The sequence below is a fragment of the Halichoerus grypus genome, chromosome 9, assembly GCF_964656455.1.
Source record: "Halichoerus grypus chromosome 9, mHalGry1.hap1.1, whole genome shotgun sequence".
Lineage (NCBI taxonomy): Eukaryota > Metazoa > Chordata > Mammalia > Carnivora > Phocidae > Halichoerus > Halichoerus grypus.
This window is the reverse complement of record NC_135720.1, coordinates 10,506,199-10,532,847: the sequence shown is the minus strand read 5'-3', so window position 1 is coordinate 10,532,847 and position 26,649 is coordinate 10,506,199. Positions and strand designations below refer to the sequence as shown.

General features: G+C 42.7%; 1 protein-coding gene across 13 annotated transcripts in view; it reads left to right on the top strand.

Moving 5' to 3' along the window:
• ARID1B (AT-rich interaction domain 1B) overlaps positions 1-26,649 on the top strand; it is a 440,094-nt gene that overhangs the window by 295,948 nt on the left and 117,497 nt on the right. For all 13 annotated transcript variants that reach the window (XM_078054524.1, XM_078054525.1, XM_078054529.1 and 10 more), the window contains one exon: positions 11,049-11,292. In XM_078054524.1, coding sequence (XP_077910650.1) covers positions 11,049-11,292 — 244 coding nt within the window. The remainder of the gene's footprint in view (positions 1-11,048; positions 11,293-26,649) is intronic.

The following is a 26,649-nucleotide window of genomic DNA, read 5'->3' as shown; positions in this document are numbered from 1 at the left end:
AGCGTCCTGGGATCGAGCCCCGCATCGGGCTCCCTGCTCAACGGGGAGCCTGCCTCTCCCTCTCCCTCTGCCTCTCCCCCTGCTTGTTCTCTCTCTGTCAAATAAATAAAATCTTAAAAAAAAAAAAATTCTCTTTTAATTCTCACAACAACTCTCTTAGGCAGGTACTAGGATTTTCCCCAGTTTATAGAGAGCAAAGCACAAAAAGGTTAAGTATGGTCACTTAGTTAAGTGGCAAAGCTGGGGTTTGAAGTTAAGTCCTCTTGCGCCAGAGTTTCCATTATGGCACATGCTAACAGCTCATTAAAACCCACCCTCAGAAGTTCTGCAGTAGATAAATATGGCTTGGCATCACAGGGGAAGCCGCCGTGCACCCCATTCTGCTGTCCATGGCAGAGCGGCCTTACTAAGATGGGAATGGATGGCTCTTGGAGGGAAGTTCAGCTTCCCCGAGCAAAGAGTGCAAAGGTCCATTTCCGGTTAGACCACGTTGCTCAGGCTTAGATGCCATCCATGTAGCATGTCGGCTATGGTGAAGGAACGGAGGGAGGACCATGACATTATTCTACCTTCTCTCTTCTCTTCCCATTTCCCTTCTGATCCAACAGTGCTGCTCCCCACTCTCACTGGCTCTTCTGGACTCTGCATTTCCACTGTCACATTGATGGTCCCCTACTCTGTTGCCTTGTCTCCTTTGTTGTCCTCTGTTGATTACCTGTTACTGCATTGGGTTTTTGGTTTGCTTTCTATCAACATTGTTTGTGAGCTTCATATTAATATTTTTAACTCTAGCTCATTCAGTCTCACTGCTGTGTAGTATCCCATTTTCTGAATACATCTCTAATTCATATTGCCGGAGAATTAGTTTGTCTCCAGTTTCTGTTGTTACAATACTAGAACGATGTTTCTGTGCGTGTATATATCTCCTAATATACATACGCCAGAGTACACACTTACTAGCAGACTTCCTGGGTCATTAGATAAATGCACTTTCAGCTTTATAGCGTGCTTACAAATTGTTGTCCAAAGTGGTTATACTAATTTATATTCCCACGAGCTGTGTCTAGAAAAGCACAAAGTGCCTATTTTTCTCTCTCCTATGTTTTTTAATTATGAAACCTCAGTTGGAAGTATTATTTCATTTTTTTTTCATTTATCGTTGATAAGAGTATCACCGATTCATCTTATAAAGAAGTTTCAGTTACACCAAAACACGTATATAAGATAACTGCCTTGGCCATGCAAAACTTAATGGAGATAGGACAGTCCTTCCTTGCAGAAGAATTCCAAATAATAAATGTAGGAGGAACGAAGGAAATAGAAAACCAACATCAGAACACCTTGCTGCGGGCAACGTCCGCTGATAAATGCTGAAATAGTGGGCAGAACTTTAAGGAGAAATAGGATATTTGCATTGCTTCAAATATGTCCCCCCAAACATTTACTTATTCTGTACATTTTTTACATACACCCACAAATTCTTTGATACTCATCTAGGAGGTAGAGCTTAATTCCCCTCCTTTAGGTATGGGCTGGACTTAGGGACTCCCTTCTCGTGAATAGGACATAGAAAGGGGAAAACTAACGTAACTTGGAGAAATCTGGCAGATGCCACCTTAACCAAGTCATCAGTGTTGACATCACCTCTCATAAGTCACGTTTCTGTCATACCCTCATAGGATGCCTCATAAAGGACACTTCACCCTGTGATATTCTCCCCCCAAATCTATAACCTCAGCCTCATCATGAGAAAACACCAGCCAAACACAAATGGAAAGATAAATGTGCCTTGGTTACTTAACAATGTTGACATGAGGGAGCCTGGGTGGAGGGCGCATAAGAACGCTCAGCACTCTGCCACTTTCATAGAAATCTAAAGTCATTTCAAAATAAAAAGTTTTTGAAAAATCCAGGGAGGGATTAGAACAAGAACATGTGTTCATATGGTTCATGTGAATAGGGAAAATGTCAAAATGACTAAGTTTTAGTATTGTTGGATAAATAAAACTTCCCTTTATTCCATGTAGACTCAGTACAATTTGTGAGTTGGGTGTTCTTCTGTTTGGTTTTTTTTTTTTTTTTAAGTTGCTAATTTATTTGCATTCCTATAGGTCTTACTATTTTAAAGTATTTCATTGCTATGTACTGAAGAAATAAATGTCTCCTGAGCGTTCATGCCTTTTTGTTTTTAAGTTTTATTTTCAGAATTTCAACGTGCTAAGCATTGTACTTCTAAGATAAACAGTAGTTTTTTACCATGAGAGACGCAAAAGGTGGTGTTGATTGCTTTTCTGTTATAAAGATTTATGACATGCTTTCAGCAATAAAAACTGGTATCAGTAGACAGACTCTAAATCTTACATATTTTCAGATCTTGTTAGTTTGTCAGTTTGCTTTCAAAGCACATGGGTCATTCATACCTTCCAGTCTCATACCTGACATATTGATATTTGTAAAGCACAAACCCATAAACCCGTGTCCCTCGTCCCGCGTATAAATAGCTGAAACCGCGCCCCCCCCCCCGCCCCATTATAACTACATGTCTTAGGACTTGCCACCAATGGTTTTGGAGGAGGATATGTAAAAAATAGAATCTGTTAAAGCCAGATGTTACTCATAATTATATTTGAAGCAATATATTTTTTTTTTTTTTTTTTTTTAAGATTTTATTTATTTGCGAGAGAGAGAATGAGAGACAGAGAGCATGAGAGGGAGGAGGGTCAGAGGGAGAAGCAGACTCCCTGCTGAGCAGGGAGCCCGATGTGGGACTCGATCCCGGGACTCCAGGATCATGACCTGAGCCGAAGGCAGTCGCCTAACCAACTGAGCCACCCAGGCGCCCTGAAGCAATATATTTGAAGCAATGCAAATATCCTATTTCTCCTTAAAGTTCTGCCGACTATTTCAGCATTTTAGACACTGCTGTGCTGTTTTAAGGGTCAGGTGTATATATTTCAACTCATTTGTCCATTGATTCTTACACAGAACTGAAATGAGTGGGGCAGCTGTGTAGACTCCCCGGGATTCCTGCGGTCTAGGAAACACACCCCTGCCTAACCTGGACTCTAGTGATGGAGGCACTTGCTGTCATTGCTGTTGTTCCTTCATTTGTTAAATTTTATATAATGCTAAAATATATAGATCTTGAAAAACCTTTCTACAAATTTCTTCTTAGTGGTACCTATAATTTTAGTCATGTTCTGAAAGCATTCTTTGTTCATAAACACTTGAAAACGTGATTTTTTTTTTTTCTTTAAAATGTTCTAACATTTCTTTCCATTCCTTTTCCTTCTCTGATAATATGAGAAGTCACCTGTTAGACCTCCGTTGGCTCCCTGGCTCCTAAAAAGTGTAAACACGTGTGGCTTGGTGTCAGTGGACAGAGGTGGCTCCCAGCTGGCCTCATCCTCCCCCCTCACTCAGCCTCTATTTCTCAGCTTCCTGGCGCGCTTCTCCTCTCTGCTCCACAATGGCGTCCCTCCCAGAGCTCTTGCCTTCCACATTGTTCTCTCTGCTTCCAGTCTCCTGCCCACCACTCATCCAGAGGGTGCACGTTCGCTCCTGGTCTGGACCGTCTCAGACAGCAGCCCCTGGGCCACCGTGCGCAGGCTGAGGACACCCGTTCTGTATTCCGCTTTCTTGCTGATGCACCTCTCCATCACAGAAGTCCTTCCTTCCTTGAGAATTCATCTCTTTAGCTGTCTGTTGCTTTTCATTGAGACTCCATGAGAAAGGGACATTTAAGTGTATAGGATCACAGTATAGGCCAGCATTTAAATATCAAATGTCATTCATATGTACAAACTGCCTTCTACCTTTTTCCCCATCTCCTCGCACCCACCTGCCCCCACAGCTTCATCTGCAGACCTTAGATAGGGCAGGCCGCAGTACAGAATCTCTCCCCAAATTACTCATTATCCTCACTTTATTATGTAGTTTTAACTTCACCGGTGGTCTGTCATTTGTATTAATAAGTGTCTTCTTTAAGATGCCATTGCTCTTGGAATAACGAAGGGCCTGTATTTATTCACACGAGAGGCTTGTTTAGTGTTTTCAGCACTGACTTGGGCTTTGGCTTGAGGTTAGGAGGGGTCTGGAGGCTCTTGGCTGTGTTGGACAATGAAATCAGTTAAAAAACATTTTGGTAGGAACAAGAGATTGGGAGCTAATAAGATGCTGTAGATTCATCATATAAGAAAATAATACATAATATCTCTGGTACTTAGAAGATGGTAAATCAGTGGTAATAACAGTTGTTGTTACTAAAAAATCGTGATGATTATGTTCATTATCATTATCATTTGTGAGCACAGTCCTAGTAGTGTAACCAAGCAGGGTGATGTTATTTCCAGATGAAAGTAAATCCCAAATTCCATAGAGTGAAAAGAAAACTATAAATACATTTTCTTACCAAATAATTTTTAAGTTCAAGACTGCCCATACTGTGTTAAAGGGTCTGTTTGTTGTTCTTCCTAGCCTACACAACATCTTGAGACTGTTGTTAATAGTGGAAGAACAGAGAATCTCCCTGGGCAGAGTTCAGAAACTGAGAATAATTTAGGATCCCCTTGGGGCTTCTGCAATGGAAAAAAATTCCCTTACATGATGCATACTTCATACTTATATTGTTTACCACATCTAAATTTAGAATGGCAGCACATTTCATATCAGGAGTTCTAACCCAAGGACCTTTGAGGCTAGCTTCTATTTTAGGTGCTGATTTTTAAAAATCAAAGGAAATATAACCATATTAACAACTTTTGCTTATGATACTATGCTTAACTCTGAATCCTGCTTTTGTGAAGTATCAGTTTAGTTGATTACCCTATAAATGTCCCATTAAAATGAGAGTTACCCATAATGGAATCTTGGCTTGAGAAAAGGAAAGCGGTTCTTGGCTATGTCATTACAATGAATTTTGACTCATGAATTTTCTTTGCATTTATCCTTGGCTTTGGCTAGGGGTTTGTCATTTTTGGAGCTTGTGACTATGTTTAAATTAACATCAAACACTTTTTTTTTTTTTTTCCAGTTGGCCTCGTACATCTTAAGGCTATGTGTTGTATATATTGTCACATACAATGAAGAGATAAATATTTGTTATTTGGACATGTTTAAATAGAAAGTGATATATATAACTTGGAAAGAAGATGCTTTTAGAGCCTAAAAATTACTGCTTTGAAGGATTTTTTTTTCATGGATTCTGTTTTTCTGTGCCTTTGCATTTTTTTATTCATTTAGACAGGAAGCCTAAGCTTTTAACTCATTTGCTGTCTAGACAAATGAAAGCAGCAGGGACTTTGGTGGGTTGCACACGGGTTTGTGCCGAGAAGAAACCTGCTAACATCATAGAGAGTGAACAGAGTCACTGTGAGGTTTTTCCTTTTGTGTGTACGTCGGTCCAATTATTGACTCAATTCTAATATCAGTTTCAAGGTGTGTTTGTATCACATGTCCAAAATGATAGTTCTAAAATAAAGTTGGAAGGTATGAAGTGATTTCACAGTGTGTGAAGTATCAGTTTGTAAAAAACTAAGCAGTCTAATGAGGCTGGGGGTGGCTAGCCTCAGGGATGCTAATTGGAAACAGAGGGCTGAGAATTCGTTGCTAAATTTTAATAGTGAAGTCAGTAGTTTTCACTAGAGCATTTATGGTAAATATTTAGAAAGATTTGCATGTGCTAGCTTACTTTGTATGGTGTTTGCAGCTGTATTTTACCACAGAGCATATAAATTCAGTGACATTCGCCAGAGACCAGTGAAACGCATCCTCTCTTTAACACCACACCTGGCAGAAGGAATCACACGGCCCTTAAGAAAGTTAGGGTCTAGTTGGAGAGAGAAAAAGAAAAAAATGCATGCCTGAATTTTATACTCAATATTCTAAAAAGGAGAAGAGACACTATTCCTGCTTTTGAAGATGACTGAGAGACTTTTTAAAAGACCATTGAACTGGCATTTTAACCGGTGCGTCAAACCCATGGGAAGTCACAGTGAGAAATCATTAACTGTACCCTATTAAAATCCTTAAACAAGAGACCTGAACTAGTCTCATTGATTGAAATATCTTCTCTGTTTCTAATTCAGTGTTTATCCTCGTGCTCTCTTGGGGCACTTCTGAGCAAGAGATGCCCAAATGTGTGCGCTCCTCTCCAGTTCTCTATCAGATGCTGATCTGATGCTATCAACGAATTGTATTGAGGACCACAGCTTAGAGGAATTTGGAGTTGATTTGCTTTTTTTAAAACCCGCTTATTTAATTAAACAAGGGAGTAAGATTTTCTGACTTATTCCCAGGTCTTTGAGACAGTAAGACATCACCAGGATTGACGGAATTTATCCTTGAGGCAGCTACTACCTTCCTAGATAAATTGAATTCCATCAAAGCCAAAGATGCCTCTTGATGTAGTAAGTCATAATATACTAACAGTATTTTTAGGGAGGATCATAGATAATATGTAGACCTGAAAGAGAATATTTATAATGTTGTAGGTCTGTTTTGCATTTATGTAGATCTCTAAAAATTCTTCCTATGCTCCTCCTTCATGGCATGTTCCCATATCCATCACTGCCCTGTCACCGCCCTTCCCCACCCTGTCCCATTGTATTGAATCAGGAACATATTTGTGCTCTGTGTTAATTCATAAGTGTTTCTCTTGTCAGAGTCTTGATAGGATTGTTATTGCTCCCTGGTGGCATTTCATTCCAAGTGCAGTGAAATCTCTTATACTTGTCACTTGGATTAGAATGAAAATTTTACATGGACAGAGGGTGCAGAGATGATGGTTTACAGAGGGAAAGTCTTTGCAGGGAACTTTCACTTAAATTAAATTTTAAAGCAAAACAAGCTTTTCTTTTTTAAGGCATTGATTTTCTAAAAAATAAATTAACCATCGACAGTAGAAGTTATATTATTTTTGGTGTGCTGGAAAGTAGTCAATATCCTGAGTGATGTCAGATACTGAAAACCCAACTCGAGAGCAAGATTTTACCAACTCAGGCTGTCCTGGCAAAATCCTGAATTTACTCTGTAGGAGCCCATGAAGTCATTACCTCACCCGTCACTCCCGTCCATACAAAGGAAAGATGCCAGGAATGCTGTGGGGCAGGGGGACTCCGGCCCCTTCAAAGAGTCCTCCCTGCCATTACCTTACCTGCCAGCTTCCCAGCAAGATAAATGGAAGCACTGTAGCTTGAAGGTGCCTTGGTTAGAATGAGATGCAGTAAGGTCTCTCTGTTCTTTCCAGACATCATAGATCTGATAGTACTTACAAAGGAAGAATAGAGTTGGTGCCCTGCTGACTAAATTGTCCTCCAGAGGAGTATTAGTTACAGAGCTTCTTTGTTAACTAGGCTGAATGTTTAAACCACCGTTGAACTTCTTTTATTAACATGTTTTAAGATAGCTATACATATGGATACCCTAAGCGTCTGCAGGGCGGGAATATTTCTCTATAATTTACATATAAAAGTTACGTGTATGTATAATAGTAATATAGAAATTATATCTTTTTATTACTCTTCTGTTACACTGAGGTCTAGTCAGCCCTGAAATTCTGATGACATGTGAGCACTAAGAAAGCCACCGTTTTTATATTTTTCTCTTGGTATTTCCTCAATCAGCTTGTTGAATAACAGAAATGTTTTTCATGCTTTTGCAGCTTGACTGGAGCCTTCTTAACACCCATCCATGTCACTTGTTCAGCCATAACTTGGAATTTTAAGGGAGGACAGGGAAGGAATTTATAGGTCATGTAGAGAATTTTACAAATTTCCAAGTAACAATTTGGGTTTTTTGTTTTGTTTTGTTTTGTTTTATGAAGAAAGATTTGCATAAGATTATTTAACTTCAAATAATGATGTTTTAAAAAATCAAATCTATGTCAAGTCTTTTCTGTGTTTAATCCCATATGTAGTATAATAAAAGAGAATGGTTTTATATCTAGTTATCTACCGATTTCTTTTTCTCCAAAGAAGCATCAAATCCTATTCTCCCCGCCCCAACTGATTTTGTCTGATTGACCCTTTGTTTATTAGTGATACACATTCGTGAGGTATTAAGGGAGTGCGTCTACACCTGGAGCCCACCAGCCATCCTCACGGGGGGCCTCCCTGGGTGATTCGGGTACCTGCAGAGAGCACGGCTCTCTCTGGCTCCCATTCAGTGTTTCCCCGGTGGATGCAGCCGTGCAGCCAGCGCCTGTTCTTGGGGAAGCGCCGACAGGTCCTGCCGGGCAGTGTGTCACCACGCACTTCAGCTGGGGCCCGTCTCTCTCTCTTTACCCCAAGGGAGAGGCAGCGGCCGTAGAGGCTATACCAGGAATCCCGCCGCTCTCTGAATCGGGGGTTGGCACGCTTTCCCTGAAAGGGCCCCATGGTAAATATTTTAGGCTTTGCGGGCCACGGGGTCCCTGTAGCAGCCATGGGCCACACATAAAGGAATGGCGGGGACAGTGTTCCAGTAAAACCTTACAGACACTGAAATTTGAATTGCAAGTATTTTTCATAGATCACAAAGTATTGCTCTTCATTTTTTTTTTTTTTTCAGTCGTTTAAGAACATTCAGCTGGTGGCAAAGCAAAAATAGGCAGGGTCCAGTCTGAGCCCCCGGCCAGAGGCTGCAATGCTTTGAAGAGCCCTGCTGGGGGTCCCTCCGCACTTCTGTGAATTGGTTACATCAAGTTAGGAAGGGAGGGACTTAAAGAACCATCCAGGACTCCAACCACTCTTCCCCACCCCGGCACCCATCCTCACTCTGAGGCTGTGCACATGAGGAGTCAGCCGTTGGCCTGGGGAGGGAGGGAGGGAGGGACTGATGGGACTTGCCCTGTTTTCTCTTTCAGCAAGTCAGTGTGTGTGCACGTGTACACTCTGCTGGCTTCAGTGTTGTTTCTAGAAAATCAGATACTTGCCTTGATTTCTGAAGTGTGAGTATTTTCTCCATTGTATGTAGCATGTCACTTGCTTAATAACCATCCTGTGTTTCTGACCCTGCTTCGCAAAAGCTGTATTCAGTTCAAAGAGTCTGAATCGAACTGTTGTTGAACCCAGTAGTCAAGTCAAATACAATGTTTTAGCAGCTGAATATGTGCAAAATCATGCAACTTGTGTGCCCTGGGTAGAAATGTTTACTTTTTTCCTCTGGATTCTGAAAATACGATTCCGTTTGCCCCATTTCATTTTGGAAATTTAATGATACTTTCTCAAGTGGTGATGTGTTCAATCTACGCTGTTACTATTATGTTTGTTATTCATAAGCATGGTTGTATGACCTTGAAGAGTACTCTCTACTTAGATGTTATTCTTCTTAGCATAAGAAATTTTTGTTTTTCCGTAACATTCATTTTTGTGAGGCTTTCATAGCTATTTAGAAGGTATTTTTTAATCATTGGCAATTTTGCTGTTAAAAAAAAGAGAGAAGTTAATTATATGATATAGCAGATGGTTAACAGATAAACTTTCCAGGAGACTGGGATCCTCATCCTGAGTTTGCTTTTTGACATTTGGGGGGACCCTGAAGAGCCATAACCAGCTGTGCTTTACCTGCTCCCTTTTGTATTTGCTGGTCTAGATTCATTCTTTAGATCCTAAGCATCCACCTCCACCAGTTTTCCAAGCCCTAGTTTTAGACGTCCCTGTAGTAAGCAGTGAGGTAAAATTAATAAAGTTGAATGAGTCGAGGGTATAAATTAGAATTGAATGTGCTTTGTAGACTGTAGCATCATCCAGCATTTCTGATCCCGTTCTGTAGCATTTAGTCCTGGATCATCAAGACACGTAACTATATACCACACGGCAGCCCTGAGAGCCCAGTCGCCCCGGCTCTGCGCCCTGCCTGGGTCTGCAGACTCTTGTGACCTGGGATCACAGGCCGGCCTGGCCGACTGAGCACCTGCTGCGTGAGCAGGACTGCCGGTCTGTGCCGTGGGACTGAGCGCCATTCTGGGCCCTGGTGCCACGGCGGTGAGGAAGGCCAGACTAAAGTCTCTCCTCCTTTCAGTCTGACGAGGGTGCAGAAGCCTGTTTTTCTCCTTTCTCCTCCCTCAGCCTCCCTTCGTCCCCTTTAGCAGATGGTTCTGTCCTCAGTGGGGTCACCTTCGACCGTAACTGACTAGCTGAGCTTCAGTTTCTGTATCTGTCAAACGGTGATTTTAACAACTGCCTTAGAGGGTGTTAGGAACAAATTAGTTGGCACTAAAAATTGTTTCTTTAGCTTAAAATTGTTATAAAAAAATAAGGTATAACATTAGGACTCATTTCTGCCAACATAACCTCACAGGGGTTTATATTCACATTATCATTCAGAAACATACATATTACTATTTTATTATAATGGCACTTACAGTTACTTAGAATGCAAGAATTTCTCACCACAAGGTTTGGTTAAAATTTTGCTGTTCTGTGGGGCGCCTGGGTGGCTCAGTGTGTTGAGCACCCAAGTCCTGATTTTGTCTCAGGGTCGTGAGATCAGGTCCCACATTGGGCTGCATGCTCGGTGCAGAGTCTACTTAAGATTCCCTCTCTCTCCCTCTGCCCCTCCTCCTGCTCACACACACACGCACATGTGCACTCTCTCAAATAAATAAATAAATAATTGCTCTTCCATTAGAATATTATAGTTTGAAATTCAAGCAGTCCTTCAATGTTGACTCTAAATAGAAGGATCCGGAACAGTAGTTTTCAGTGTTGAAGCCACCATTCCATTCAGATGGTAAGTCACCACCTCAAGTGCTGTTTCCTGTGACTCTTTGAACATGTGTGTTGGACTAGGTGCTGGCAGCTTAAAGGAAAGCTGTCAGATGGCTTTATGAAAGAGAGGTACAACTTTATTTACTTTTTGGGGCTGGAACAGATCTTAGGGTTCAACTCACAAGAGACCTCCTGGAAGTCTTCTAATAACAAGTGGCCACACTCTGAATTTTGGGAATTATCTAAGAAAAACTGTCTCTGAAAGGGACATTGTTAGGATTTTTAAATCGTTTTTTGGTCAGGTATGGGTCCGAGTGTGTTACTCCATAAATATATGGTGTTTCTTTCTTTCTTTCTCAGGACCTGTCTGGCTCCATCGATGACCTCCCCACGGGAACGGAGGCAACTCTGAGCTCAGCAGTCAGTGCGTCTGGGTCCACGAGCAGCCAAGGGGATCAGAGCAACCCAGCTCAGTCACCTTTCTCTCCGCACGCATCCCCCCATCTCTCCAGCATCCCTGGGGGCCCATCGCCTTCTCCTGTCGGCTCTCCTGTGGGCAGCAACCAGTCGCGATCTGGCCCGATTTCTCCTGCAAGTATTCCAGGTATTCATTTCTCAGTAACTACTATTTTACTCTGTAGTCAAGACAGACCTAGTGTTCATCGAGAGCAACACGCATGCCACTGCTTTCTTACTGTTGAAAAACCTGGTGATGTGAATTGTCACCAAAGCATTTGAGAGTTCCAGTTCCTAAAGATACTCAACTAATGAATATAAACACTCAATAAAATCACCAATTACTTTAATATTTTTGGCTTGGACATTCACCTCATGCTAGAAAATTATTTATTCTTAGCGAATTTTGTAATGCTTCTGTTCACTAAGGTGCTCTGTTGGTAAGTGCCACCAAGGTGAGACTGTGTGCGAGGACTGGCCTTAGTTCGTATGGTTCTGTTTAATTTATGCCAGGACGGATATTGTGTGGCCCGTGTTTCGTGTTTACACTCCCCTGTGTTTTACTTGGCCCGCACACCTTCAGGTCCTCGTTACTGATAGAAATGGACCTTCTGATTTTGATACGAGGAGTTCATGTTCCAGTTAACTCTTGCATTCGTATTTCAGTGGTCTTACTGCCCCTGTATCTTCTGCTTCCTTTATTGTGTACGTAGGCTTATTTGTCTGTTGCGTCCAGCTTTCTTATGTCAGCATCACCCATTTCTTGTATCAGCAAACTAAATGTAATTTTTTCCCTTGTAACTTTGCGAGCACAGTCTAGGTGGCTGCCAGAAAGCGCCTCTTACTAACCTATTAGAACTGTATTAAATTGCTGATAAATCTTCTAATAGTTTACTCTGTTCTCTTGAAAGCATGGATGGTAGTTTTATCCCTTCTTACCATTCTATTTCTTTTATATTTAAAAAAAGCTCATGATGGAATGTTTTATATATAAACATATATATAAATGTATAGAACATGCTAATCGTGAGACATAACTATCAAAGAATACTCATGAACCCACCATCCAGTTTAAGAATTGGAGTATCACCAGTGTTGTGTGCCTACCTGTGTGTTCCTCCCTTCTCTTCAGGCTTCTTCCTCTCCCCTGCCCCAAATACTCTCTGAATATTTTTTAATGGTTCTTTTTGGGGTTTTTTGAAGAATTTTATTGTAAAAATTCATAGAGTATATATCATTAGTTTTGTTTAATTTTGAGATTTATAGAAATGTATTTATAGAAACATACTTAGAATGACTGTATCATTTTTCAGCTGAGCTGAGACACTTTGGGGGCAGGAAGGGTTGCTATTAATAATTACAAGGCAATAGGCATAAACTAGGAAGGTTCTTGGCACAACAGGAAATGTGGTTACCCCATTTGTACTGTACTGTAAATGGTCTCCTAGAATTTACTTATTTAACTAAATATTCTGTTTCTAAGATTCATCCATATTTTAGAAAACAGCTATAATTTCGCACATTTTGATGAAGGCATTTTGATGTTAACCTTTCTTTTAAAAATATGTTTGTCCTCACAGAGATTATAGTAAAACCTGGATTTATCTGCTTTTAACATTTTTTAAAGCTATGAATACTCTATATTTCAGAATTCCTTAGGCAATTTTTGGTTATGAGATGGTTTTGAAGCATCACTTACCTAAACATTGGAAAGTCATATGTAAAATACTGTATTTGTCGAGCAAGAACGCGCTGCTTTCTAAATTGGATCAAAAGGACTTTTCTTAATAACTTCGATGAAGACTTTTCTGAGATATAAAGATATTGTAGTTTTTCATTTAAAATTCCTGACACAGGTAATTCACAATCTGATGATTTGCATACATACGTTTTATCATTCCGATGGGGATTTTGAGGCTTCCTCCTCACTGTTTGGATTTTGATGTGGTGTAGAACACATCCCCCAAGAAACGAGCTCGCTTGGGACACATGATAGCGCAGATTGTGGAGGAGGCAGCTCAGCAGGGGCACTGGCTTCAGCGTCTGCTGCTTCGTTCACTCATGCGCAGGGTTAAGTTGGTCAGCGGATGACGCTGCTGATGACCCATTAGCCCCATCTCAACAAGTCACGGCGGCTGGGGGCCTGGATAGGATTCTCTCCGCCCGCTTCCTGGGAAAGGAAGTTTTTAGTAGAAAGCTCTCAGGTTTCTTGGAAATGTTGTTTAAAGCATCCAGTTTGTTTTTAAACTTGGGTCCAAAATGCGAACTGCCCGGGGCCTCCATTTTCATTTCACTGCACACTTCCAGGCCGCTCCTCTGCATCCGCCTGGTTCAGGGCAGAGATGCCACAGCAGAGGTTCCATCTGGGGGGAGGAAGGCTCTTCCAGTAGAAACCACGTTTGCTGAGGGCAATGGGGTACAGTCGTGGAATTGTATACAGCACGGCAAACGGAACGTTTCTTTCACGTTCATGTTACTGTAAGAGGAATAACCTCCTGGGAAATCTGGTCGGCAGTTTTGACACCTGTTCCCTGTTCTCCTGGCTGGAATCACAGATTACATTTCAGCGGGATGGACTTTTATAATCATCTGATATCACCTCCTCATTTTACTGGCGCTTCCTCGTTGTGTAACCTTGGACAGGCCTCTAAGCCTCTCTGAGCCTCAGTTTCTGCATCTGTAAAGATAATAACTGTATCTCTTAGGGTTCCTGTAAAGTTCAAATGTGTTAATGCACATGAAGCAGGTACAGGGTCAGCGCTCAGTGCATGTGAACTGTTGTTGCGGTTACGGTTATTGTTACCTGAGACCTAGAGGCTTGCCCCCGTGATTGCCGCCCAGACCAGCACAGTTGGTTTGGGCAGCGAGTCTTCTGATTCTTAATCCAGCGGTGTTCTTGTTCAGTTCAGAAGACACGCATGTAAAGTTTCCAGTGATGACTTGCTGGGTTTACTGAGGTCACTCAGTAGGACTGCCTTCGAGCCAGCCATGAAAGCATAATGTATTTTCACGAAGTTGAATCCATGTTTCTTCTAACTGGAAAAAAAAAAATGATAAGTTAGTGGTTGATTTTCTTGGGGATTGGGTCTGAGAAGGCCAAGAGGAGACCAGAAGACAAGGGGAAAACAAGAATCCATACCCTTGCTTCATTTAGATTCTAGGCAAATTGATTGTTGTGTAATGTGATGGGCAGTCAGTCTAACATAAAATTTAACGATAGAGGTAGTTTAAAATCCAGGGTTATTTCTCATACTTTTGCATGTATTGAGACAGCATCAACTAACTGGTCAGTACACCCTCTTAGCGGCCAGGTGCAGTTGAGCAGGTTGCTCATGGACAAGGACATGGGCCGGAGGGGTAAATGAGAGTGAAATTCAGGCTGCTCTCCTTGGGAAGGGGCACCCTTTTTTAATTCATACAGAGGAGCCACGCATCTATCTTGCCCTGGACCTCTTGGTGGTCATCCTCCATGGCTTGCGTCCAGATACTACCTATTTCTCCTCCTCTGTTCCCAAAGCTAAGCCCAGGGACGTTCAAACATCGGTTTTTGATAGATGTTCATCACAAACCTTGTATGTTGTTATCTGAAGGGGATTTGTTAAAAATCATGCAGGTTTTTGTTTGAAAAAAATTTTGGTCTTCTCTTTCCCTTCACCTAGCCTATATGCTCTTGTTTTTTTTCTTTTTTCAATGGATTTCTGTGAACTTGGTCATAGGTAATAAAACCACGTTTTAGAGATGGTCATAAAGTTGATTGTTCCTTTTTTATTTAACCAAATGCAAAGACACCTTCCCTTAGAGAATCATTAGGCCCATTTAGTAGTCTCACCTTCTCCTGTTCCCATCCCTAGTCCTCATGTTGAAGTTTTGTGAATCCATCCATTAGATCCTAAGCCCGATGTACGGTCTAACGCCATTTGCTTCTGAGTCTGTCCTGGTGAAGTATGGATATCAGGTGGCGATGGCCCGGTGTCCCACCCAGGGCAGGAGACTCCCGACTGCTGCTTTGGGAACGTGTGGTTGGACTTTCCGCCCCCCCTTTTTTTTTCTGTAGTATTGTGCTTTCTTTCTCCCTGTTCCCTCCTCTCGTTGCCAGCACTAACTTGTTTCCTCTGACCTCGCTTCTCTCCCATTACCTCCCGCTCTAGATTGCTCCTGCCTCTCTCCGTGTGTCACAGATTGACTCTTTCAGTCATTGTCTCCGGCAAGTCATTGTTAAAACGCGCAGCTGGGGTGTAGCCGGTAGCCGCGGCGGGGTAAAGCCAAACTGTCGTGGGGCTTCTTCCTACTGTTGCCTCCCAGGGTTTGTGAAAAAAAGAACAATCATTTTTCTCCATCTCTGTCCTGGTAAATGAAATTGACAGCTAATGAGAACTATTACAGAGGTAGATAAACAAAAGCCAGGAAAGCATCCCAAATGGCTGAATCTGCCTCTTGCCTGTTAAACCATTTCTCCACCCACTGCACATTTGCCCTCCTGTCCTGTTGCCTCCCAAACATTGTGAGTGTCATGGGGACGGCTGCTGTGATACATGCTGGCACCGCATCGGCCCTGGCACTGCCCTCGCTCAGTGGGGCTTTTCCTTCCTGCGTTCTTTTGAAAAGCAGGATGGAGATTTTCTATGGTAAGTAGCCACATGGATTCTCCCTTTGTTTGCACATTCCTGGGCTCCAGCCCTGCGGCAGTCGGCAGTCCGTAGTCAGAAGTTAAAGGGTTTCAGCCCCCGTCATTCAATGTAAACAAGCGTTGGAGAACCAAAATGTGTACATTGTACGTTTCCCCCAGTGCCATGATACGTTTCCTTGTTTCTCCTTTTTGTTTTCATTTCTCCCTCCTCTTTATATTGGTGTATTTATATTTAGAGACAGAAACGAAGTATCTTCATCTTTCTAATTGGTAGTGCGCATGTATATACACATTTAAATCAGGCAAATCTCAGGTCGGGTGCAATTGATTTGAAAGGTCTGATGTTAGACATGTGGTTTCCCTTCTAATAAATGATCCCGTTGTACTTTTGCTGCTTACTGGCTCACATCCTAGAGTTATTTACCTTGGTTTTAGGAAAATAAACGATTGGGTCTTGCATGTATTGTGTAGGTCTGACACAGGGCCTCATTCGTCCCCACACGTAGCAAAGCTGACACAGCACAACATCAGAATGCGTAGCTGTTGCCAGAAGATTTAGTGGGTGTTAATTTCACTTGTCTTGCCTCCAGAGCCAACCATGCCCGTTTACTAACAAAGCAAAAATGTAAATAAGCCCAACTTTTTTTTTATTTTTATTTTATTGGCCAAAGGCTTTTGTCAGCTTTTTCCTCCATGTGCTGGAAGCAGCAACAGTGTTAAATATTAAGAAGGGTGAGCATACAGTGGAGAGTGGTGATGGGCAGGCAGAAATTAACTGTTCATAGCCTGATAAACATTTTTGTTTATAAAAACTTTAAATGTTCAGACTGCTGAGAATATTCATTGGTTTTGTAACAGAGCTCTAAGGATAGTAACTGTAAATCCCTGAATAGATTTTCTCCCTTTTTTTTTTTTTTTTTTAGCACTTGGCATCTGCACCAAGTCCAATTTTAGGTGGAGTTAAGACCCTTTCATCTGACAGCAGAAGGGCTATTGATTATAATAGGCTAGGACCGAAGATACAAATCTAGGTATTCATGTTGGCGTCATGATGAATAGATGTTTGTTTTTCATGGCCATTCCTTCTGGCTTCGTCCTGGATCTTTATTATAAGACTAATCAAAGACCCCATCCTCCTGGCCGTCGTCAACAGAGATAAAGTTTCATCAAATATGAAAGTAAAACTCTTTCTTTTTGAGTTTTATGTGCCTTGCTGTTTGAGGTCTCGCCTCTCACATCGCCCCTCTCCAGCTTGACTGCTGGCCAGAGGAGAGCGAGAGCGAGAGCGAGAGAGAGAGAGAGAGAGCGGGCTCGCGCGCATGAGAGGCTGTGGGTCAGGGCGGTTTAAGAGCTGAGAGACCGTGAAGGAGGAGGGTGAGGTGGACCGAAGTCTTCATTAATCTCTCAAGAGCGGTCCTCATCGCTCCAATCTTTTGCTATTCATGCCTCCCTCCTCTGGAAGCTCTCCTTTCCCTCCCTCTGCAGTTCGCTGGAGCATTTCCCTGGGTGCACACACACACACACACAGCTGCTTCCGGGGAGCCTCCTCCAGGCGCACACAGCCCTCCCCCCCCACACTCCGTGCCCCTTGACCTCTGCAGACTCACACCCGGCAGATACCTTCAGTTGCTGTCCTTCGAAAAGGATCACAGGTTTTAAGAGGCTGTAGAATTGGTTTGCCAGAGATCACCCTTCCACTCTCTTAAAGCACCAGTTACTTTACAGTTAAGCCTGATTTCTCTGAAGCATTATCATGTCAGTTCCTGGATGGTGAGTGATGCATCCAGCATACCCAACCAGTCCTAATGAATTTGTACCCCTCAGGAAAATCTCAGATACTAAAAGAATGAATTCCAAAAAAGGTGGCACATATTCGATTAAATATGGAAAATGACTCTTTTAGGGCAGCACTGTGGTATATCCTATGTAAGTGCTCACCTGCTTCTACCCTCCACTAAGCCAAGTGAGAGCGAGGATGTCTGTGGGAGCTGATAGAGCTGCAGATACAAACAAGAAGACACTCTGGTCAAAAAACTAATTTTCTTGCTTAATTTGACATTCAGACAAGCAGATTCTGGAAGGATGCTATAATGGGAAAGAGAAAAATGAATTGCATTTAGGAGTTAGTCATAGGCTGGAGTGAACAGGAAGGATTTTAGTGAGAGGAAATGATAGTTCCTGGTCTAATTTGTCAAGATTAGTACCTACAAAATGAACACCAGAGGGTGCAAGCCGTATCTCTCGATTTTTTTTTTTTTAATCCATTCCCCTTGGATTTTTAGAACTCTTAGGGCTGAAAGCCTAACCCATCCTAAATAAAGAAATTTTCCACTTTTTAGTTTATCTTTGCTTAAAACGCAGGGTAAAATTCTGAATTTATTTCACTCTGTGTAAGTGGTTCTAACCCAGTTTCCTGTCATGGTCCCATCAGGAGCATCTGTCTCGGAGATGCCACTGCAGGGAGTGACACATTTTTTACTTGAAAGTGTGCACAGTCACCCTACCTGGTAATCTTATTTTAAAACATCTATCAAGTGCCCCGTTTTGGCTTCTCTCGAAGTAGAAATCCTCCAACAGCTTGTTGCAAGGAAGATGCATGCTGCTTATTGGCAAGCTGAGCAGGAAAAAAAAAATTCTTAAACACAAAATGCCATTGATATATCCGTGTTTTTAATCTGTGGCAGCCTGGAAACCATCAATTCAGCAGTTCTACAAACCATGGAGAACTTCAGCCAGTATTTTTTTTTCCCTTACAAAGTAAACTATTTGTATGTTATACGAAACAGTAATTTCAGATCCGTTCCAAATGATGCTTAGCAATACTTAAGAAAGCAACAATATATTTTGTCTTTGAGAGAGATGCGATTGCATTTCTGTAGGCCTTAGACACTAGAGCCTTCCCCTTTAGGGTACTGATTTAAAATTCAGACCAGGAGCCGTGTTATGGAGACTCAGCACTTTGTTGACATCGTGGTTGTTCTCCTGCTGTGTCTAGAGGGCAGGCTCCCCACTGCTGACCTGCAGCCAGATCCTTGCATTCTAAACAACTGGGGTTCTGAGCTACCCTTTTCCTTTTGAGGCCCCTTCTGACCCAAGTCAGGTATTCTGGTAATTGGGGAATGAATATTTCTTCTTTTTTTCAAAAGCAGAAATTGTTTTCAATTCTTCCAGTCCAATCAATTTCAAATTAAACCTTTTCCACTCCTTCTTCCACATTCAGAAATAAGAGAATATTAGGATTTTCTCAAAATACACATTTCCAGGTGGTCTTGCTCCCCCTCTCAGTTAAAAATTGAGTTATGCAGTTCAGTTTAAACTCTCCCTCTCGGTTTCCATTCCCTTTCTTGGGTCTTCTGCATATGAAAACATAGAAAAACCTGTGTCACCAGGGAAATACTTGGTATCTCCTTCCCACTCGGTGAGAATTGCGGTGACTAATGTGTGTACGTGGCTGATCCAGCAGCCCACGCCCACTTCTCCGTTATTTTTTTACACTGTTCACGGAAGAAGCACTTCAATCTCCTTGTTGACTGTTTGATTTCAGTTCTTGAGCCGAGCAGACCGTCAGCCCTCTAAACTTGTGTTTAACTGAGGATTGGTGCTCCTTGAATCAGCAGTGCCCTGCGACTGTCGAAATGCCGTTGGCATTGACCTGCACTGTTCGCTGCCTTCACGGGGAGCGAGGAATTGGAACGGAGGGTACCAAAGCTTTTGTGAACTAATCTTAGCCTGGAAGTAAAAGTTTCACAAATCATTCGACTATGCATTTTGGAAAACGGTGATAAAATGAGTAGTACGTATGGTCAGGATGTCCCTAAAGCTGATTTCACAAACTTCTGATCTATGTTACCATATTTTCTAAAGGGAATAGATACCAGTTGTGAAGAGAACAAAACCGTTTTACAGCGGGTGTTATGTTTATTTCTCTATGTTCCGATAACCCTGGAGCCAGGATTATGATGATGTGTTGATTGATTATAGCCCGTTAAGTCTCTTACTAATCAGTTTCATCACTTACTCTCAGCTCACACCCTTGCACCTTTGATTTCTCTTCCATAACAGGGTGATATGGGTTGTCATTGACTAATGAAGAACAGAATTGGTTTCGGCATGAGACAAACGGAATGCCGACACCAATCCTAAAATGCATTAATCTTTAATAATTCACATCTGCATGTTTATAAATGATATAACCAGGGATTGTTAATGTTGATATTCTCCCTTCCAAACAGAAAGTGACACAGGAGTTTGTACTTGCAAACTACATTAAATGCATATAGCCGAATGCCAAGAATGTGACCTTGCTGAGGATGCCAAATGTATTAATTCATTGGGTGGCTTTTTGAAAAGTAGCATGTTGTACTTTTGCTGTTGGATAAATCAGGTGATTTCCTGAGGAAGGCCAGCTGGCCCAGTGGCTCATTTTCCTTCCGTCCTTGTTTATCGTTCTCTTTCATTCATTAATTCAGCCAAGTGATGAATACATCTTCTGCTGCGGGCATGTTTTTAAGAACTGGGGAAAATGCACTGAACATGAATGATGAAGGGCCCTGTCCTCATGAAACTTAAATTCTAGTGGGAAAGCTGGGAAATGAGCAAATAAGTATATAATTTATTGCCAGGTATTGTTGGGGGAAAATCGGGTTGTTTCTTTTAGATAGCAGTGATTGGGGAAGGTGTCTCATATTTTTTCTTTTTTAAGATTTTATTTATCACAAGCATGGGGGGGAGCGGCAGGCAGAGGGAGAAGCAGGCTCCCGGCTGAGCAAGGAACCCCATGTGGGACTCGATCCCAGGACCCTGGGATCATGACCTGAGCCAGAGGCAGACACTTAACGACTGAGCCACCCAGGCATCCCTAGGGGAAGGTGTCTCTTAGAAATTCATATTCGCACTGAGAACTCAGTGATCAAAGGGCAAAAGCAAGCCGTGTGAATGTCTGGGAGAGAGGTATCCACGCGGAGCAGTGAGCAAGCACACAGGCCCTGAATCAGTGGTGTTTTTGGCGTGCTGGGCAGGGGAGACACAGGGAAGTCACTGGGGCTGGAGCACAGTCAAAGAGGCGGAGATGGAGACAGAATGGGTAGGCAGTTAGATTAGAGAGTAACCAAGAGCCTGCTTATAAAGGGCTTGTAGGTTATGATTAGGATTTAGGAGCTTACTTTAAGTCTGATTGGAAGACATGTGGCAGGTAGAGAAGGCAGAGAATGGCACAATCCAATATAGGCTTTAAAAGGATCCTTCTGGCTGCTGAGTGGACCGTAGGGGGCGAGGGTGGAAATGGGGAGACGGGCTAGGAGGCTACTTCAGTAGCCTAGGGGAAGTTGGTCATGTCTGGATGTGTGAGTAGCAGAAGGGGACGGAAGGGTTTTGGGCCCTAAGATTGGATTCTCTACAGTGGAAGACAAAGGAGAAATTAGTTTTTAAGGGGGAATCAAGAGTTTGGTTTTGAACATGTTACATTTGAGATGTTTATTAGGCTTCCAAAGGGAGATTTTGAATAGGCAGCTGGTTCTAAGAAGAATCTGGATTCTGAGCAGAGATCTCAGCTGCAGAAGTAAGTTTGTGAGTCATCAGAGTTCTAGATGACGTTACCTAGGGCACCTAGCCTGCATCATAACCACCTCGAGGGCTTGGGAAGGCAGGTGACTGGGTCCCACACCCCGGTTCTGATTCGGTAGGTTTGGGGTAGAGCTGAAAATTTGCATTTCCAACAAGTTCCTAGTTGGTGCTGAAGCTGCTGGTCTGGGACCTGCTGACCTGGGGATTGAGTAAAGGCCAGTGGTTCCCAACCCTGGCTGACAGAACACCCCGAGAGAGGATGGGTGCGAGGCCCAGCCCCAGAGCTGCCAAGTCACCCGGGCTGTCTGCAGTCCTCCACCAGGACTTTTTAAAAAGCTCTCCAGGTGATTCTTATGTGCAGCCAAGGTTGAGAAATACTGAGAGAAGAATTCTGAGGACTGAACCCTAGGGCGCTCAGAAATGTAGAGAACAGGGAAAGGAACAGCCAGTGGTTATAAGTGGAAAACCAGGGAGAGTGTGGTGTTCTGGAAGCCCCGCAAGAAAGTGTTTCTAGAATGTGGAGACACCCAACTGCATCCAGGACAGCTTAGCACTTCCCTCGAAGTGTCCCGAGGGCATGTTTTGGAGGGAGTTGGATCTGTGTATGTTTTGGTCATAGGAAATTTTATGGATAAATAGCTCGTTTCTTTAGGGCAGCATATTGTAATTTTTTTGACCTTTCTATAAATAGGTTGTGATTCAGTTGAAATTATAATGTCACAGGAAGAAAATTCTTGTGATAAAATAACTGCTATATTCTCAGGCCTAACTCAGATATTAATAGAATTCCTAGTTTCACAATTGTTCCTTTAAGTCTATTTCACACAAAATCCAAGAATCGTATCATTTAAATTCTACTTGAAAAAAAGACAAAAACCTACATTTTTTGAGAGCTGAACCTAAGTGTATAGGTGTTTGTTTTTTTAATGTGGCATCAGTGCCTTTTATTAGAAGTAGTCAGAGGGACATCTCAGCTCTTTCCACAGTTTGGCTATTGTGGACATTGTTGCTATAAACATCGGGGTGCAGGTGCCCCTTCAGATCACTACATTTGTATCTTTGGGGTAAATACCCAGTAGTGCAATTGCTGGGTCGTAGGGTGGCTCTATTTTTAACTTCTTGAGGAACCTCTGTACAGATGAATGGATAAAGAAGATGTATATATATACGATGGAATATTACTCAGCCATCAGAAAGGACAAATACTTACCATTTACATCAACATGGATGGAACTGGAGGGGATTGTGCTGAGTGAAATAAGTCAATCAGAGAAAGACAATTATCATATGGCTTCACTCATACATGGAATATAAGAAACAGCGCAGAGGATCATAGGGAAAGGGAGGGAAAACTGAAAGGGAAGTCTTCAGAGAGGGAGACAAACCACAAGAGACTCTTAACTCTGGGAAACAAACTGAGGGTCGCTGGAGGGGAGGTGGGTGGAGGGATGGGGTAGCTGGGTGACGGGCATGAAGGAGGGTATGTGATGTGATGAGCACTGGGTGTTATATGCAACTGATGAATCACTGAACTCTACATCTGAAACTAATGATGTACTATGTGTTGGCTAATTGAATTTAAATTATATATAAAGAAGTAGACAGAGGGAACTAGTTCAGTACTGGTTGTGATTTTATGTCAGCTCTTTGCTCCTAGAGCTGAGTTCCTTTTGCCTGGAATGTCCATCCCGCCCCTCGCTAGCCTGGTAAACTCCTACTTATTCTTGAAGATCCAACTCCAGCGTCTTTCCCTTTGCAAAGCCCTACTGATCTCTCCATGTGAAAGAGAGTCCAGCTGTCCTTCCATGGTCGTCCAGCTGGCCCAGGGGCCTGTTGGGGGCAGGGATCCCTGCTTCCTTTTCATCCCTGGTGCCAAGCATAATGCCTGGCAAGTCAGAGCACACTCAGTGAATGCTGACCAAATTAAAGAGCTTCCAGTTCGCTTAAAATAAACAGGAACTCAAGAAAAGTAAGTTTTAAAATTGATTACTTATATGACTTTTCCTCCTGTGGGCTGGGAGCCATCTTTGTGCCTTTGTATTTCACAGTTTATGGGATCATTCTATTTCTGTTTCTCCTGAAAGAGATTCCACTGTGACAGATTATTTTACTTCCTTTTCCTTTAAAAATAGCACCTGAAATAGTCGTCATAAGGTGTGTCAGTCTAAACCAGACCTCTGCGTATGTAGACCCTGCCTGATTTTAGTCCATCATGCACAGAAATTGTGCTATCTAAATACGATAGCAGAATTCTGGAATTGTCTAATATCCAACTTTTTCATCATCTCATTATTTTAAATATCTATTACTAATAACTAGCCCTATTTTCAAAGAAAATAATTTTATAAAAAATATACAGAAACCATGTAGCCTGGGGCGCCTGGGTGGCTCAGTCGGTTAAACGGCTGCCTTCGGCTCAGGTCATGATCCCAGGGTCCTGGGATCGAGCCCCGCGTCGGGCTCCCTGCTCAGCGGGAAGTCTGCTTCTCCCTCTCCCTCTGCCTGCCTCTCTGCCTACTTGTGCTCTCTATCTATCTGTCAAATAAATAAATAAAATCTTTAAAAAAAAAAAAAAGAAACCATGTAGCCGGGGCGCCTGGGTGGCTCAGTCAGTTAAGCGTCTGCCTTTGGCTCAGGTCATGATCTCAGGGTCCTGGGATCGAGCGCTGTATCCAGCTCCCTGCTCAGCGGGGAGTCTGCTTCCCCCTCTACCCCTCCCCACAACTCATGCTGGCTGGCTCGCTTGCTCTCAAAAAAAAAAAAAAAAATCTAAAAAGAAACTATGTTGCCTATAATACCAGTATTTTATCTGTTGGTCCCAAATTTATAGATAACTGTGCTATTTTCCTCAAATTCTAATATTTAATAGCCAAATTGTATATCTTTTCCTGTGTTATTGTCCGTCTGCAAGCAGCATAGAAAGGCCTGAGGCCTGACCACATGGAGCCCCTCTGGGTCTGGGAAGCAAGGTGCTGATCCCCGCGAGGTACATGAGCACTGCTGTGCGGGTTTCTGGGGTGGATACAAGGTGATTCCAGTGAGTAAGCATCAGCGTGTGGCATTTTTCACAGCTACTCATGTGTGCGGTTGAGAGTTGTTATGACATGTGGGGACCGGGAATGAGAAATCGGTGACAAGAGAGGATGGAGGCAAAGGAAACTTTTATCAAAGGAAAGAAAGTGCCTTGGCTTTAAAAAGGCCGGTCTCTATCAGGCAGCACAGAGCAGTGATCAAGTGGAAAAAAGGGAGCAGGCAGGCGCCTCATCTAATCTTTCTCCTGGGGGCCCAGGTGGACAAATTGGCAACCCTGTTCACAGCTTTTTTTTCCTCTCCCCTTTGTACCATAAGAACTGCTAATCGGATCCATGCTGCTGCAACTGTGGTTAGTTATTAACAGAATAAAAGCAGATTTCTTCAAAAGAACGGGTGGGGGAAAGGACTATACAAAATTGCAAGGTTGTTAGAATCTTAAATGCACAGCAGTCGATTTTTCCCTTATTCTGAATTATACGATGAATACAAGTCTTTCATCTGTCACTATACCCATTTCTTCAGAAGGCCCCCAAATATTAAGCTTCTCAAACAAAAAAGGCATCTTAGAAAGAGGAAAAATATTGAGGAGGAATAAGAATGGGTAAGAGTGGGGGGAAATTAGGTTTTGTTTTTATTAATTTGGCCTAGTGAGAGAGAGATAAACTGCATGCTCGATCTGGTTTCCCCTCCCCTGCCTCTTACCTGACATCAAAGCAGGGATTAGAGCAGATTTCGCTGGTAGCTGTTCTGCATTCTCTGTCTGGTATTGTGCGTGAGTCAAGTTCAGAACCTACTAGTTCCTTATAGGCGACGGAGTGCCGTGGGGCTACACCTCCTGGGCCACGCTGTGTTCCATCCATGCGCACATACACTTCCCCCACCCCGAGGGGGGTTTTCTGCACCCCACAGACCTTCAGACTGGATACCTGAGCTTGAAAGCTATTGACAAGAGGGTGTGTCTATGAGAATGCTGAGTATAGACAAGGAGCAGATTTTCAGTCCCGTAGTGTGTATACTTCATGAAGTACGTCTCTGATGTCCGTAAGGGAGACCTCCTGAGATGACCAAGATGCCCAAAGATGGAAGTGGCTCCTGCTTTCAACCAAATCACATTTCTAGTCCTGTCACCGATTTCCTATTTGTTTCTTCACACCTGAAATGAGCTAGAGTCGATAAACTTTCCCTGAAGTTTTGTCGTTTATTTACTGACCATTTCTTCTTTCCACAACCACAGTTTAGAACCACAGTTTAGTCACTTCACTGGAGTAACTGGGGGAGTGCAGCCCATCTGAACTGAACAGGGCTGGGAGGAGCGTGGCCGGCCACGTGGAGCCATGTTGCTCAGGCCCGGCAGCGGCGACAGAGCAGGAGTGAAAAATCATGCTTCAGTAAAACCAGAAACCACCTTTCCCGCTCCTTCCAGGCCACTTGGGAATAGTCCAAGCTAAGAGCATTCTGTTTTAAAGCTGAGAATCTCCTGTATGTAAATGTTTTAGGACTCTAGTTTATCTTCAATCAAAGCTTGTAGTGACCTAACAGTGAAGTCTAGAAATTGGTATTACCTTGTATTTCCTAGCTTGACTTGTTGCAAACCTACAAGAGCCTGTTCAGGTCTTATCTCAAGTTCTCTGTAGAAAGTGTCCACCCAGAAAGGCCTGGAATGCGTTTCAGATAATCAGACTATTGAGCTGACTTCCTTGTGAGAGACATGATGTAACTTTAGTATATTTAATTAATAAAAGCAGGCAATTGGAAAAATTCTGGTTTGAATCCAGGGGACTAGATGGAGTAATAATGTATTATACCAAGTTGGTCTCTGTAATCAAAGCAAACAGAACTCTGAAGCATTCGTAGCACACGCCTGTGAAGGCACTGTTCTTCCACAGAGTGCACCACACTGGCGTTTTGTTCGTGATTTGTCAGCTGATAGGCCTTTGGGGCTCTTCTATCCAGGACGCTAGCAGTGAGGGTAAGAAAGAGACTCCAAACCCTCAGGCTACAGCAGGACCAATAGTTGCAAAGCTTAATCCAGCTGATGGTGACTGATGGCTTGTTTAGAATGAAAATGTGTGACTCCTCTCAGGGTTCTGTCGTGCTTGGGGCATCCTGGGAATTTCCTCATTCCCTTAGTGGCCCAGGAGTACACAGGTCAGGCACACCTCCGCTGTGCTGATGTATCTATATTTTTAGGACCAAAGGGCACATCAGCAGTTGACATTATCTCGGGTAAGGATTTAGAAAAATTTAACCCTACTTTGAATGAACATTTGAGCCATAGGACAT